At 44.6% G+C, this 15,409-nt stretch overlaps 1 protein-coding gene across 5 annotated transcripts in view; it reads right to left on the bottom strand.

The window, feature by feature from the left end:
* Window positions 1-129: 129 nt before the first annotated feature.
* Window positions 130-15,409, bottom strand: part of col15a1b (collagen, type XV, alpha 1b) — a 50,824-nt gene continuing 35,544 nt past the window's right edge. For 3 of the 5 annotated variants that reach the window (XM_047331794.1, XM_047331791.1, XM_047331793.1), the window contains 20 exons: window positions 15,354-15,407; window positions 14,871-14,906; window positions 14,479-14,541; window positions 14,255-14,344; window positions 13,921-13,956; window positions 13,699-13,752; window positions 13,518-13,574; window positions 12,475-12,534; window positions 12,091-12,135; window positions 9,803-9,884; window positions 9,556-9,581; window positions 8,972-9,070; window positions 8,710-8,860; window positions 8,504-8,568; window positions 8,239-8,370; window positions 7,921-8,016; window positions 7,648-7,722; window positions 7,255-7,452; window positions 5,814-5,929; window positions 130-1,296 (listed from right to left, as the gene is read on the bottom strand). In XM_047331794.1, coding sequence (XP_047187750.1) covers window positions 1,074-1,296; window positions 5,814-5,929; window positions 7,255-7,452; window positions 7,648-7,722; window positions 7,921-8,016; window positions 8,239-8,370; window positions 8,504-8,568; window positions 8,710-8,860; window positions 8,972-9,070; window positions 9,556-9,581; window positions 9,803-9,884; window positions 12,091-12,135; window positions 12,475-12,534; window positions 13,518-13,574; window positions 13,699-13,752; window positions 13,921-13,956; window positions 14,255-14,344; window positions 14,479-14,541; window positions 14,871-14,906; window positions 15,354-15,407 — 1,758 coding nt within the window. In that variant the 3' untranslated portion in view covers window positions 130-1,073. The remainder of the gene's footprint in view (window positions 1,297-5,813; window positions 5,930-7,254; window positions 7,453-7,647; window positions 7,723-7,920; window positions 8,017-8,238; window positions 8,371-8,503; window positions 8,569-8,709; window positions 8,861-8,971; window positions 9,071-9,555; window positions 9,582-9,802; window positions 9,885-12,090; window positions 12,136-12,474; window positions 12,535-13,517; window positions 13,575-13,698; window positions 13,753-13,920; window positions 13,957-14,254; window positions 14,345-14,478; window positions 14,542-14,870; window positions 14,907-15,353; window positions 15,408-15,409) is intronic. The other 2 variants (XM_047331792.1, XM_047331795.1) reach the window with 1 other exon arrangement.

Below are 15,409 nucleotides of genomic sequence, written 5' to 3' on the forward strand. Positions count from 1 at the left end.
TGAAGCATCGACACCGCCTGCAAAATGATTTATGATATAAATCTCTGATGAAGAGAAAGAGAAGTATATTTTTTTCGGTGTTGATCACGTTTGCCTGAACATAAAAGAGAAGTAAAATGGAGGCACGGCTTAAAAAACACAAAGTAAGAAAGACTTTATTTTCCGTGAGCACCAGTCAAGTCAGTACAAATGTTCTCTTTTCTCAGAAGGTCTAAGTGTTGTTTGAACAGAAAAAATCATAGTCGGACATCAGGAAGACTAACACTCCTTTGAAAACCAAAACATTTCACACGCCAGGCCTACATCATCTTTACAGGACCGGGAGTACATCTCAGTCGACGCATTGGTGAGAGAAAAACCCTAAATCTACCTCTACATTGTAAAAAAAACAAAAACATTCAGGCCACAAAAAAATAACACAAATATATATATATATTTATATACACGTGGTCCAACATCTTTCAAAATCTGAACGTGATCTCACTCGATTTTCACACTATGTCCTGCTACGGTATAAATTAATGAAATTAATACGTTTGATTTCAACTCTAATGCTAAAGCACAGACGTCAATGTTGAGACTAGTTCAGGTCACAGGCAGCAGGAATGAAGTTCAGTAGAAAACACGAGGGGAAAAAATACTTTTAACATCGTGGAACTGACAATAATCATTGATAAATGGGTGAACAGAGCTGGTGGTGAGTGGACAATGTTTAATATTGTGGAAATGGGTCAAGTCTTCGATATTATCTGTGCACTCTCTCTTCTATTTGCAGGCAAAGCATCAACGTGCCTTGGTTCATTTTAGTTATTCATTTGTTTCAATATCTTCAATAGGGATGTAATATCTGTAGTTTCAACAATTAGAGACAAGAACTTAGTGGTAAAATGTTTTTGGGAAAATAAAGTTGTTGTTTTTTGTTCATATGTGAGTGTATATCATGTGTGTATGTGCCTGCATGTGTTTCCCCTTTCATGTGCACCACGTTCACATTTTCTACTTTCAGCATGCCTGCATGTGTGTGTGTGTGTGTGTGTGTGTGTGTGTGTGTGTGTGTGTGTGTGTGTGTGTCCTTAGGTCCTCCTTGGATGCATGTTGCCCACATATGTGTTCTCTATACACAGCACGATGTAGTGGTTGGAGCATGAGCGGCTGTGTTGCCCCAACAGTCGTCCCGTCTGCAGCAGGGCGGCTTGGCCCGTCACCGCCACGTCGGCCGTCCTCCACGCCTCGCAGTAGTTGTTGGGCTGACGGATGCCCACCATGCTGGAGCCATGCCACACCAGCTTCTCTGGCCTGGGGGAGGGGGAAGAGAATCAGTGGAGGCTACATGGGGCAGCTACAGTCCAGCATCGGGCAACACAGGTCAGTTGAAACAGATTTTTCTCGTACATGTTCTACCATTGGGCTGCACGGTGGTGTAGTGGTTTGCACTTTCGCCTCACAGCAAGAAGGTTCTGGGTTCGAATCCCGGTTCAAACCAACCAGGGCCTTTGTGTGGAGTTTGCATGTTCTCCACGTGTATGCGTGGGTTCTCTCCGGGTTCTCCGGCTTCCTCCCACAGTCCAAAGACATGCAGAATGGGGTTAGGTTCACTGAAGACTCTAAATTGACCGTAGGTGTGAATGTGAGAGTGAATGGTTGTCCGTCTCTGTATGTGGCCCTGTTATAGGCTGGTGACCTGGTGACCTATGTCAGCTGGGATTGGTCCCCCCCCCCCCCGCCATGACCCTTAAATGGATAATGCGGTAGACGATGGATGGATGGATGTTCTGCCATTCATCCCTCCATCAACCTGGATAGGTTACCAATCCATGACATATAGAGACAAACAACGGCAGACATTCATACCCACATGTATGTATTGCAACACATGCACCGTCTCCAGCATCATTGAGGTGTGTACGGCTACGAAGGGGCCAAATGGGCAAACATCGCACGATCATTTCGGAGAGTGTGGAACTTTCCCCAATTGTTTAGGGAGCATCGATGGAAAACATGTCGCGATTAGAGCCCCTCCACATGCAGGAAGTGACTACTTAAGATGAGATAAGATAAGATAAGATATACCTTTATTCGTCCCACAATGGGGAAATTTGGTCGTTTCAATTACAAAGGTCCATCTCGCCAAACTTACCCAGAAGCTCACCAAGCACAGCCTTGGCTAAGATAGCGCTGAGCTTTTTCTACTGTTACCATTATGAAACTATAGATTTCTTCCTGCTCAAAGGGGGATTTTTCTCCCCACAGTCGCCAAGTGCTTGCTCATTGTGGGGACTGTTGGGTTTCTCTCATATTGTGAGGTTGCGACCTTAATTGGTGAAGTGCTTTGACATTCCGTATGTAACCGTTTGGCGCTATAAAATTGAGCTGTATTGATTGAATATTAATTGAATCATGTAGTGAAAGTTGCTGTATAAATAAAGATGACTTACTTACTTACACACTCACTTTTAAACTACTATTGATTATTATAATACACCTGAGCAGCAGCACAAACAAACTTCCTAGAAAGGAAGTGGCGTTCCACTAAAGTAGATGAGTTTCACTTAGCCTAATAAACAATAACCTAATCACGTCAGAACCTCCTATTATTCTTCACTAATATAAGAAAAAATAAAAACAACGACACGCTCCCCCTCTGCGCTGTAGCCAGGCTGACAGAGAGTGAAAGCTCTACTGAAAAGTTTATCCCTCTAAAAATTAACAGTAACGATTTCATGAGCTTCTGTACAGATATGATTAGTAGGGAAAATAATTATCCACCTTCTTCCCACTAATAGCCAAGAATGTAGTACTCGTGTCCGACTCGAGTCGCTATTTTCGGGACCCGTGACTCGACTCGGACTCGCGTATTAATTGAAGATTAATGCAAGAGGACTCGAAGGTGGATGAAGTCGCTGACAACTTACATGTTCAATAGGTCTGTCAATTTAGTCGGTAAGTTTCTTTGCTTGCGCAGGGCCTGTGCCCTCTTCCACCTGCAGGTTCAGCGCGCCCCCACGCTGTGAACAAATTTGGAAGACGCAGCGGGACGTGTCCCGTGTCGTGAAGACTTTGAATGGTGAAAGCTGCGTCATTTTTGTAGACTCTCTTTTATTTGTCACTCGACTTGGACTCCGACACAAACACTGGGGACTCGAGACTCGACTCGGACTCCAACTGAGGTAATGGTGACTCGACTCGGACTCGACTCGAACTTGTCTTTGGTGACTCGGACTTGGACTCGGACTTGAACACTGGGGACTCGAGACCCGACTCAGACTCGCAAGTTGGTGACTCGACTACAACACTGCTAATAGCACACGTGCACTGTAGCCCCGTAACCAACAGTATCACCTAATTTATATCTAGGCTGCTTTCCCCCCATAGATCTGGCTGAGCTGACTTCACTGGTCACTTCCTCCAAGTCATCAACCCGTCATGTAGGATCCTATTCCATCACGGCTGTTCAAGGGTGTATTGCCTTTAATTAGCCGTTCCATATTAGTTTAGCTCCATCTATCTCTATTAACAATCTACGAACCCAAGGCTTCTAAGGTTGCAGGAATTAGACCTCTGCTTAAAAGGCCGACTCTAGACCCAGATATCTTAGCTAACTATAGACCCATATCAAACCTCCCCTTTATCTCTAAAATCCTTGAAAAATCTGTTGCCAGCCAGTTATGTGACTATTAAAACGGGAATAGTCTGCTTGAAGATTTTCAGTCAGGATTTAGAAAACATCATAGCACAGACATAGCACTGCTGAGGGTGACCAACGACCTTCTCATGGCCCCAGACAGGGGACGTTTTTCTAATCTCGTTGGTACAGTCAGAGAGAGAGAGGGAGTTTTCTTCATCATTTCTTGATAATTCAATCATGGCTAAGAAAATGTGTAACTTATTAGTTGTTTATATACTTTATTTTAGTCAATTGGTCTTGTCGAACATAAGTATATACATGACATATATAAAGAAAAGTAATAAAAGAGATCTGAAAGGGACAAAGATAAAACAATATGATGGTAGAAGAGATGAGAAAAGAATAAAGATAAAATAACGAAATGGTCAAAGATGTGAAAAGGGATTAAAGATAAAGTAGTGAAATGGTCAAAGAGAGATAGGCAAGCTTTTTTCTGCGATTACTATTACTATTGAATCACTACAGATTTTTTACTAGAAGACAAAAGGGGAAGGCTGGAACTAGCAGGGGGATGACAACAGTTGCCAACTTGACTAATCAACCGTATTAGTAGCCAGTACTTTAGCGTCTTGCCGAACTTACCCAGTAGCTCAATAAGCACAGCGTTAACTTTTTCTACTATTACTATCACGATAACTATAAAATGACTATTGATTATTACTATGCGCCTAAGCAGCAGCGCAGACAAACTTAGTCCGGCAGCCGTGACTCTACGTTTCTACGTCCGCTGTGACGTGTGCGTGAAAGCACTGAACTATGAAGGCCTCCACGGCCGAATCTTGGATGACGAGCATGTACTTGAGCCTGTCGCCGAACTTCCCCCGCAGCTCAGTAAGCACGGCCTTAGCCACTTGGTGGCAGGACCTGTTTGGAAAGATCCACTCCGTGATGGGGTATCGCTCCATCGCCTTCTTCAACAGACGTTCTGTGTGGCTGGCCATCTTCTCCTTGTTGGAGGCCTTTACTATGCCACTCTTCTGCAGGACCTCCAAGGTCATCATGGCGATAAACACGCGGATTTGATCCTCCGTCCGGGTCACGCTGCCCTCGGATACTGTTTGATTGTCAATGTACTCCGTGCTTTCTCTTCCCTCGGTCATATCTGTATCCGTTCTTTCCTCGCTCATCTCGTCGAGCTTGGTCTCTGCTCCTTCCTCGCTCGTCTCGTTGATCTTGGTCTCCGCACCTTCCTCAGTCATCTCCTGGAGCGTGAGTTCTGTGTTGTCTGCCATTTTCTCTCTACGTATTTCCTCTGCACAAAATATAAATCTATGCAAACTGCATGGGCCTCATAACCTTGGAGATATTTGAGCTCGCACGTGTCGCCATTGATCTCACGCATCGTGTCTGATGTCATGGGAGGCCTTTGATGTCATTATGCTGATTGGCTGAAAAGCAGTGACGTCAACCACTGTGCTTCGGGGGAAAACACCACACGTTGTCCTTTGAGCTGCTCTGCTTTTCAGCCAATCAGCATTCAACACAGTACTTTCAGCAGGAAATGCAAATTCATGTTTAGGACAGGCTCGGCCTGTCGCGCTTTCACGCTTTCACGCAGGCATGTTTTAACCACGTACTGCACTAATACACACCAAAATGTTCATTTCTGACTGTGTACGTTTGCAGATAATTTTGCAGTCTCAAGGCCTGTGGGAAGAAGCTGATGCAAACTCTGGCAATTACAAATTAAAATAAACAATATAGATAATAATTTGAAAATAACAAGACATGTGGTGGTTTGTTTGGGACAGTTCAGACTGGGCGGCTGAATATATTAATAAGGCCAATGTGATTTCAACTCTTTTTAAAACTGTGATGGGCGCTCGTTCTTCCCCATCTGTGACCAAATGCATGCTGGGAAGTGCTCAACTCCCGTCCTCTCTCTTTCGACACTTTTCACTCAGGCAAATGCGCAAACATACTTCAACTCCTGCTGATCCCACAAATGTCCATTTCAATGAGAGTTGCTGCTCATGTCAAATTTATGGCCCGTCTGATATAAAAGATGAATATATGGAGGATTGTCTTTCATTTTCCTGCGCAAAAATACTTTCCCTTACTTGCTCACACGCATGTATACAGCCACACACACGCACACACACGCACACACACACACGCACACACTCACCATGCTGAATCAGTCAAAACGTTGCGTCCGTCAAAGGAGTAGATGGGTGTGGATGGGTTAAATGAGCCTCCATTCCCAGAGAAGATGGACATCCAACTGCTGAACAACACTTCCCCCTGAGGAGAGGAGAGGAGAGTAAATAGAACCAATGTGAATAAACTCCAAAGATGATGTCAACAGTACACACTTAATTCATCATGATTATATCTTTAAATCAATAGGAAAGCACTGGAACACAAGCCTTAAGCCCAAGTAATGAAAACCCTATTAAAGTTAGGAAACATTGTATGAGGGATCACGATGACTGGGGGAAAACATTGAACACCAAAGTGAAAAATGATGTGCTAGAATTTTTATTTTGAGATCAATCTGTATTGTTCAGTAAAGAGGTTTTGAAAGTCAGACTGTGGGCCTGTCCTCGGATAAAGCCTGGGAAAAAAAACGCCCCTCACCCCAACATGAGTTTACTTGCAGAGCTTTGCTTGTTCTCTGGATGCCAACGCAAAAACGATTGTGCCATTTGGTCCTACAGACACTCAAACTACATCTTCCCTAAGATATTCATTAGTGTCTGACTCAGTGGAAGTTGGGGAAACAGCATGATGTATCATAGCGATAGCTCTGATTTATATCTTTAACCACATCACACACATTTAGAGTATTCTACACAATCACTTTTTGATAGCTAAAGTAATAGCTAATGTGATATTTAGCACACTTCCCACTTTGTCAACCTCTGGTCTAGTGATGTCCAAGCAAAGCTTTATGTTGACATATTTAAGCTTTTTGTATAAATAAATAAATAAATAAATAAATAAATAAATAGATAGATAGTTCATTACGCAAAGTTTTTTAAATCACAGCTCGATGGGGACCTCTGCTGGTCATTGAGGGGAAGCACTGTGTTGCAAAATGTTTCCTAAGCGGCCAACGTGAGAATCTCCTTGACGCAAAAATACATAATTGAATTACTGAATGAATAATAAACAAATAAATCAATCTGTTTCCACTGGACACTCTATAACTGAAAAAACAATAGAGATAAGACTGCGCAATGTGGATTTGGACATTCGCCCTGTTTGTTAAAAGGTAAAACAAGAGGACATAAATAAATGCAGGCGCGCGCGCGCACACACACACACACACTTGCACATGGTTGCAGTGTATCTTTACAATGTACTGTTGGTCAGGCAGGTACAGCTTATGGAGGCTTTGTGCAGTATATCAAACAATGAATGAAGTGTCCTGTAGGATCACTGGTGCTTATTTTAAAATATTAAAATATTTTATGATGGACATTGGTAGAGTATTAGGAAAGGTCGGGGGCAAATGTATTGTGGCAATTCAAAGTTGACAAACTCTTAACGCAGCATCATCTCGTAATGCAGCATCATTAGTACAATATTTAAATAAAACTGCATACATGTACATTTGTCCTTACCCTGAGATTTACCACTGGCATGTCAGTGCGGTCCACCTTCCTCACAATGGTCGCCAGGTCCTGGAGGTGTGAGGACAGGAAGGCCCGGTACGTGGCCGTTAGCCCCATGGAGCGCGCCTGCTGGTAGCACTGGAAGTCTGCCCCCCGGATACCGCGCATATCCCCTTTCAGAGGGGCGTTCAGCGCAACCAGATGGAGCTAGGACGGAGAAAGTACAATCGATCCAAGACTGACACGCTATTCCTCACAGAGCCGGCATCAGTGAGACTGGCCAGAGTCACGCCGGTGTTGGGCCAAGTCCTTTTAGCTACCCCGGTCTGGTACAGAGTTTATAATGTATCTGCGTTTGTGTATGTGTGTGTGTTAAGATGTGTATGTGTTCACCACACTCACCCCAGGAACAGCGTTGAAGGTCTGCGGTAGTGCATTATAGCTGGGCTGATATCCTCTACTGCCCTCATGCAGCTCCTGTCAAAAAAATATTACGTTACCAGTGAACTAAGTCACAACCGGATCTTATCCAGTGATCTGGTCTTATCACAGTTTCCTGTTGTGGCTCGTGTCCTCTGCGTGTCCCCTGGGTGTCCCACCCAGGCCCCCAGGACCGGGGGCCTTTGTGTTCCTCTGTGTCTGTGTGTGAGAGTGTGTTGGTGTGTTTGTGTGGACCTGGCTGTGGCTCCTGTGTGGTCTGCTCCATTCTCCAGGTGTGCTGTGCGCCTGAGACGCCGCTGAGGAGGAAGGTGCGGAAAGAATTTCCCCAAGCTGGCGAGACAGACGCACACATACCATGATCTCTTCTTTTTCTTATACCAGTCCGATACAGACACTGTAAGTCAAATGGCACCAACTTCTATAAAAATACCTTCATGCCGCAATGTTTGTACACGCTTAAATAAATCACTCGTGACAAAGAGAAGAGTGGGGAAGGTCCACACATTGGAACAAACATATCCATGAACACGCCCCCACACACATGGTGCACACCTGGATCTTGCGCCAGCCATTCCGTGCCCTGACGTACAGCTCGCCTCCCCGCTCAGACACGTAAGCCAGGGCTCCCTCTGCCGCCCGCTGACTCTCTCTGGTCAGAGCGTTGGTTGTTTTGTAGGTGGTCACCTGAATACACACAGCACCACAGCGTCAGCGCTGTACTGTACTCTCATGACACCTTTAAAGATTATCAATCCCCGGCAATGGAAAATTCAATCAATTTTTCTTTCTGCAGGATTGCACTCGACGTGTTTCTTACTAAGTTGCCGTGTCCTGGAGATCCAGGCTGACCGGGAGGACCAGGAGGGCCAGGGATGCTGACAGCTGATAACAACACATAAAAGTTACATGTAACAACAACAATATCAACAACTTTTCACTATCTGTACTGCTTTTGATGTAGAACTTTTCTGTCCAAAAGCAGAATCAAAATATTTCTCCATCTCTGTCTCGCTCAATACGTACATGAACCAGATCCATACGGAGGTGCAGGTCCTGGGGGTCCAGCAGGGCCGGGTGGGCCTCGGGGTCCAGGTCGCCCTAACCCGGGGGCTCCGTGTGCGCCAGGAGAACCTACCGGACCCGGAGGACCCACAAGGGATTCCCCCTTTGGACCCTGCAGGTATAGAAATGGAACATTGACTTGACGGAAAAAAACCAACCGCCAGCCTGGGAGTGAGATTGGAATAGCATCGTCAGGACGGAGATAATAAATAACAGAACTCACCACAAGTCCTGACCTGCCAGGCAGTCCTGGAGGCCCCGGCACCCCACCGTCGCCCTTTTCTCCCTTCTGACCTTGATCGCCCTGATCGCCTCTCGCTCCCTGACAGAGGAGACAAAAGAGCAGGGGATCAACCACAGTGCCACTTGGGAGCAGCAAAAAAAAAAAAAAGCCGTACACGCCTTCTAAAAGATTTGTTAAACTTAGTTAGCAACCCTGCAACGCTGACATTCATTTGCAGTGCCGTTTCTGGTCACCCAATAAATCTCTGTCCAATATTCAATCATCTTTTTGCTCCATTTTGGCCTCCACCAACTCTGCAGGGAAATATCTGGCTCTTAGGCCGCTGAGTGACGCGTGGACAAGCTCGTTGTTAAAGTTGTTTGCCGCTCGGTGCTGAGCGTTGGGTTTAATGAGTCGTTTTAGCTGAGAGAAACACGGAACTCGAGTGGATCAGAGCAGTGGGAGTGGACTAAAGCATCGGCGGTAGAGGCAATCAAATCGAACCCCCTTTCACAAAAGAAACAAGGTGAATTCATGATGCTGAAGAAAACTTTACAGGGTGTGTAGAATAAATCAGTACTCACCACAATTCCATCCGGAAATCCAGGCGCTACGATGAAACACAACATGACGTGAATGATACATCTGCACTACCGCTTACTTATCATTATCAAAACTAGCTACTACATATGAAGTTGCAATTAAAGTAGTTATAAGTCCCTTATGATTTACTCTTTCATGTTAAGTTACTGCTGTTTGATTTAGCATCATTGTGTTGATCAGATCAAACTCTTCCCCTGTAACGGAACATGCATGGTGCAGGGGTCTTACCAGGCGTGCCTGGTTCTCCAGGTAGTCCCTCGTCTCCTTTGTCACCTTTTGCTCCAAATGAATCTCCCCTGGTCGATGACTCCTACGCACACAAACATGCTCATTAACGCAACGTGGCTACCAGCTATACTCATGAGCGCATGTACAAAAAACTGTTAATAAAATGTGCAAATTGTTGAAAACACAGATTTAATAGGTTGTTTTAAGTCATACAGCTGTAAAAAACACATGTTACATACAAGGAATGCATGCTATACACAGCAGGACGCACCAACCTTCACCCAACAGTTAAAATAAAAAGTTAGGGATTAAAGGTGACATATTATGCAAAAATCACTTTTTCAGTGTTTCTGCAAATACATGTGTGTATCTGTGGAGCCTGTCGGCCCAGGAGCTATGAATAAAGTCCACCCTGTGTTTTTTTATGAGCTGGATAAACTCTACAGCCTGGCTCTGAACCACTGGTTCAGATTTCTCTCCCACTCTGATGTCACAGTTGGTCTCTTTTGGGGTAACCCCGCCTGCAATCTGATAATATCCACTTCTTTGGTGAAGGGCGTGACATTTCCCACACATTTTGAAATCGGTTGACCAATCACAACAGACTGGGCCAGCTGGCCAATCAGAGCAGACTGGGGTTTGTCAGGAGGAGGGGCTAAAAGAAATCCAGGCATTTCAGACAGGGCAGTATGAGAACACTGATGCCTTTTCTGAACATTAGAGCATGTAAACCCAAATTAAAAGTATGAACCTGAATATGAGCATAATATGTCACATTTAAGGTTTAAGGAGGTACTTAGAAAGATTCACAAAACATAGCTGGATTAATAGCAACATGGCGGTTGTCAAAGGTTTCCCTATTTTATAATAGGCTGTTTTACACTAAGTCAGGATCAATGAGCTCCTGAAGCCTTTTGCAACTTCAAGCTGATTTTCAGTCCTGGGAAAACTGTCTTGATGTCCTGTTAGTACACATGAATAGTTACTCATAACATTACACTGGATTCAATCTAATCGTCACTATTCTCTAATCATATTACAGAGTGAATTGCTGCCTACAACATGAATGATTCTGGTGTGTGTGTTTGCTGCTCTGTGTGAGTGACGCTGTGTAGTTGACCAATTTCATTGTAGAGATATGTGCAGCGCTCTTGCTGATTTATTTTTACTTTAAATTCATGTTGCTGACGCTTTTGTCCAAAGCGACCCACTTCATCGAGGCATGTAGCATTAGGGGGCCCACACTGGTGTGTCCTGGAGTTGAACCCTGACCTTCTGTAGTCAGTGGTGTAACCCACTAAGCTATACCCGCTGTACAAAGCAATGTAGCAATTTCACGCAAATAATCCACAGAGTAAAGTGACATTTTTTAGAGATCCAACCCCTGGAAAGGCCTTCACCACATCCAAAGTGTCAGAAGTGAAATGTGAAAATAGGACCCAAAAGTGGACCCAGAATTCTGCTACTTTGGTAAGAATATGTGTACATTCCCAGCCGCTCACTAGTTTCACTAGTTTAGCTGAAAAAATACCGCAGCACCACCGGGGCCACAGGCGCCACTCAAGACACAAGGTTGTAAAGCAGAAAACCTCAAAGCCAACACCACGAACAACGGGAGTTTGATTCATCTCACTGTCAACACAACCAATTAAGGAATGAATTACAATGTAAAGCTTTAATAGCTTTGTTCAGAAATAACTTCTCTAGTTTCCTTCTTTAATCAGTTGAGCTGAAAGTGATTTGGCACCAGCTCTTCTTTTTTTCCCTCCTCCCTGTCCGAGGTTCATCCAGCTTCCTCAGCTCCTCGGGATGACGAGGAGAGCGAGGCGGGACGAGGCATTAACATTTGTCCTGCTTGATCATATTGGATTCGTCGGTGTCGACAAACCCACAATGGAGGGAATATTAAAACGGACGAATCACATTTGCGGGTGGCTAATGCATCTTTAATCCATACTTGGTAACTACTTCCACCGAATTGTGCGTGTGGATCTGACCACAAATGTGTGTCAGGCAGGTAAAATGATGAAGTGCAAGCTGCTTACAAGACAAATGTTAATGCCCGATGAAACGAGACCGGACTTTTCCAAAGATCAGCGGGGCGGAGGGAGAGCGAAGAGGGAGGGGAGGAGAAAATGAAAGGAGGTTAAAGGGGGAGGGGGCGAGGGTGATATTTGTAGCCCAGACCAGAGAGCTGCCATGCTGCCACGCCCACACACCAGCAGAACCACTGGATGGTCCAATTTCAAACTGAAACAGACCAATCAGATGGTCCGAATCAGACTTACTCGTCCCTGTTTGCAGTGCGGTCTGGGGCGCACCGGGAACACTGTCTTCGAGGATTCACAAAAAAAAAAAAAAGAGCAGCTTAGTCACACTAACTGAAAGATTAAAAATTTCAATGAGAGCAAATCAACCCGATCTTTACAGACATCATTTAAAAGAATTAGTCCAACGATAGTGGTGCTCTGCAGAAGGACACTTAATCACTAGCATATTTTACGTCAGCTATGACACAGAGCACCTTTGAAATTATTCCAGTGGCGGAAAGTTTTTTGTTTGTGCCGAGAAATCCTTGTAAAAAAAAAAAGAAGGCTGCTGAAGTCGGGACAATCCAAACGTTTGTATAGATAGTGGCTTCATCATCCACAAACAGGGGTTTGTATACTTACTCCACTTAGACCAAGAATTCTTCCTGGAAGTCCAGGTTGGCCCGGAGGACCTGGTGGTCCCTGAGACAGAGAGAGCAAAACACTGACATGTCATCCACCTGTAAAGTTGATCTGTTTGCTAATGGTCGCCACCAGTTTCCTATTAACACATCCAGCAGACAGGGAGGAACATTAGCATTCATTTTTGTCCCTGTGTGTGTGTGTGTGTGTGTGTGTGTGTGTGTGTGTGTGTGTGTGTGTGTGTGTGTATATGTGTGTGTGTGTGTGTGTGTGTGTGTGTACAAAGTAACCCCACAAGGCATGGACGGACTTTGACCAAACGTTGTGGGAATATTATTTGGTACAGTATCTCCCGATGATAAACTTGTGGAGCTGATTGGTCAGGGGTCACGGTCAACAGAAAACATGGTCGGAAAAAGGACTTTTCCAAGATACCGTCACAATTAATACAGTGATAATGTAAAGCTTATATGGATCAGAAAAGTATTCCTCATCATAAGATATCATATGACAAATGATGTCAAAAAAAAGTCAGGAAATGCATTCTTCGAGGTATCCTATAGGACTATAGACAGGACCTAAAGCTTACCGGAAACTGTGGATGTCTTAAGCAGAAGTATTTATTATAAGAGCTCAATATATTTCAAGGAGATTTCTGGTTGGCTTACACAGATCAACAAGGTGGTCAGTGTATGGCTGCCTGTTCCCGGTCTCTGTAGTGTATTTAGTTCAGGGTAATGTCGTCATCTCCCTGCGACTATGACACCCGGAGGGAGACTTCAGCTGCTCGATGATTGTTGTGGTTTGCCACAGACAGGTTGACCTCGCTTGGTGCCTGAGAAGACTCGTCTTAACAGTTTCTCAGGGGAGGATAGACAAAATTCCACGACATGCACTACACCTCCAACGTTTTTTTTCATTCGAAGTTGTGCTCGTGTTCACCTGGTGAATCCTGTCTTTGAGCGTTCGTTTTGTGGTGCTGTTTGGTGCTGAGCGGGTAGTGAACAGGGCAGTTTTTAGGGGCTGACGCTGCTCCCACTTACCGGCAGGCCGGCAGAATCTGCTCTGTCTCCTTTCCTTCCAGGCAAACCGGGTCGACCCTACGGAGACAGACGGAACGGAATCAGTTGCTTGGTTCTCCGTGCGAATGCAGTACATCGTTTGAAATTATCTACACAGGGAGTGTTCATTTCCTGACAGTACACATCTGAGCAGCAGACTCACCGGACGACCGGGGAAGCCGTACTCTCCTTTTTGTCCAGTTGGTCCTATCGGGCCCTGAAATAAACACAGCAACAACAACATCAGTGTACTGTACACACATTGATCACATCGCCAACCTCCTTGGTGAACAATTGGTATCGAAACACAAAAGAATCAATAGATTACAAAGCTGATTACAGAGTTTTTGAATGAGATAAAAGTTCGTAGGTATTAGTGTCTCACCATGACTCCGGTTGATCCCGGGAACCCACGGTCGCCCTACGAAATAAATCACAGTACGGGAAAAATGTGAGATGAGAATACGACAAGCACATGGCCTACGGAGTTTTACAATAATGGCCGTGATGAACATATTTTCAAAGACAGTTTATTTCTCTGAGTGTAGGCTCAAATCACATCTTCCTTTAGAATAAGAGAGAGATTCTTCTCACCTTCCCAACCCCACTGAGCTACACTGTATTTATTGAAACCCAAGACACAAGGTGAGTTATGGTTATTGGTGTTTCGATCGAGAGATGGAGAGTCAGTTAGGGGTTAAGGGTCACTTGTCCGGTACCTTGATGCCTTTGGGCCCCTGGGGGCCTCTGGGTGCGGATAAGAGAGATCCGTCAGCAGCAATGATGACTCCTGGCTCTCCCTTTTCTCCCTGTCAGAGCAGAGATATTAAATGTCCAATATTTTTCTGCAAATACAGGGGCTCTTTGTCTTCTGTTCCCTACTTATTATGTCTTTTTTTTTTTGTATTTCTTCTTTTGCTTTTGCAGCTTTGTCGTCACTCACCTTGAACCCTGCTGGCCCCTGGATACCTGGAGGGCCGAGGTCTCCCTTTGGTCCTCTGGGGCCCTGTGAAGGAACGAACGCGTTTTGAGGCAGAGTTGAGACTTTAACCAGGATGACAGAATTTTAAAATATTGGAAGTGGAAGTTGTTATAAATCTTGAAGAAGACTTTAAAAAAAAATTCAGTTCAAATGTGTCTTTAGTTCTCATCTGTGACAAAAACATTACAGTAGTTCTGTCACCTACCCTGTGTAGCTCAACGACAGCAAAAGGCGCAAGGCAAAAAAAAATGTTAGTTTGGGTTCAAATAATTGTGTGGAAACTAAATGTTCTTTGAACTGGAACTGGTGTACACATGCTCAGCATAAGTAGGGATGTAACAAACTGCTCTTACAGGAAATCCAGCTCTGCCCGGCAAACCTTCAGGGCCCTGCAACACACGGACACACGTGTAACATGGAAAACATACACACGCGTTCGTATTACATGCGTACATGCAGTACATGAGTGCACGTACAAGCAAAAAGCAGCACAGCGGGATTAATTTCTGGAACAACCACGAACAAGCACATGCTCATACTCAACATCATCAAAAGAAACTCCAGCTTTATCAATTTAAAAAATAAGAGAGGGGAGACAGCCGCTCATTCTAAGCTCTGGTGTCGGGGATATTACCGTAAAAGACTCCTTGTATTATAGTAATAAATGTATATTTCTGAAACTGTAGTATCACAGAGGTGACTGGCCATAATCCATCCGCCACGCTCCTCCTGTCCTTACAGCCAGCTGCAGTTTGCTTATGAAATTGTAGAAGGAGGCAGCGGGAAACACGTTGGAATACATTGTCACGTTGCATGAAGAGGTAAGCCCTACGCACCATGGGCCCCGGTGGTCCCCTGATCTCCGTGAAGTTGGTCACATTGAGGAGAAGCT

This window comes from Scophthalmus maximus, chromosome 5 (genome assembly GCF_022379125.1).
Source record: "Scophthalmus maximus strain ysfricsl-2021 chromosome 5, ASM2237912v1, whole genome shotgun sequence".
In the NCBI taxonomy this organism is placed as follows: Eukaryota; Metazoa; Chordata; class Actinopteri; order Pleuronectiformes; family Scophthalmidae; genus Scophthalmus; species Scophthalmus maximus.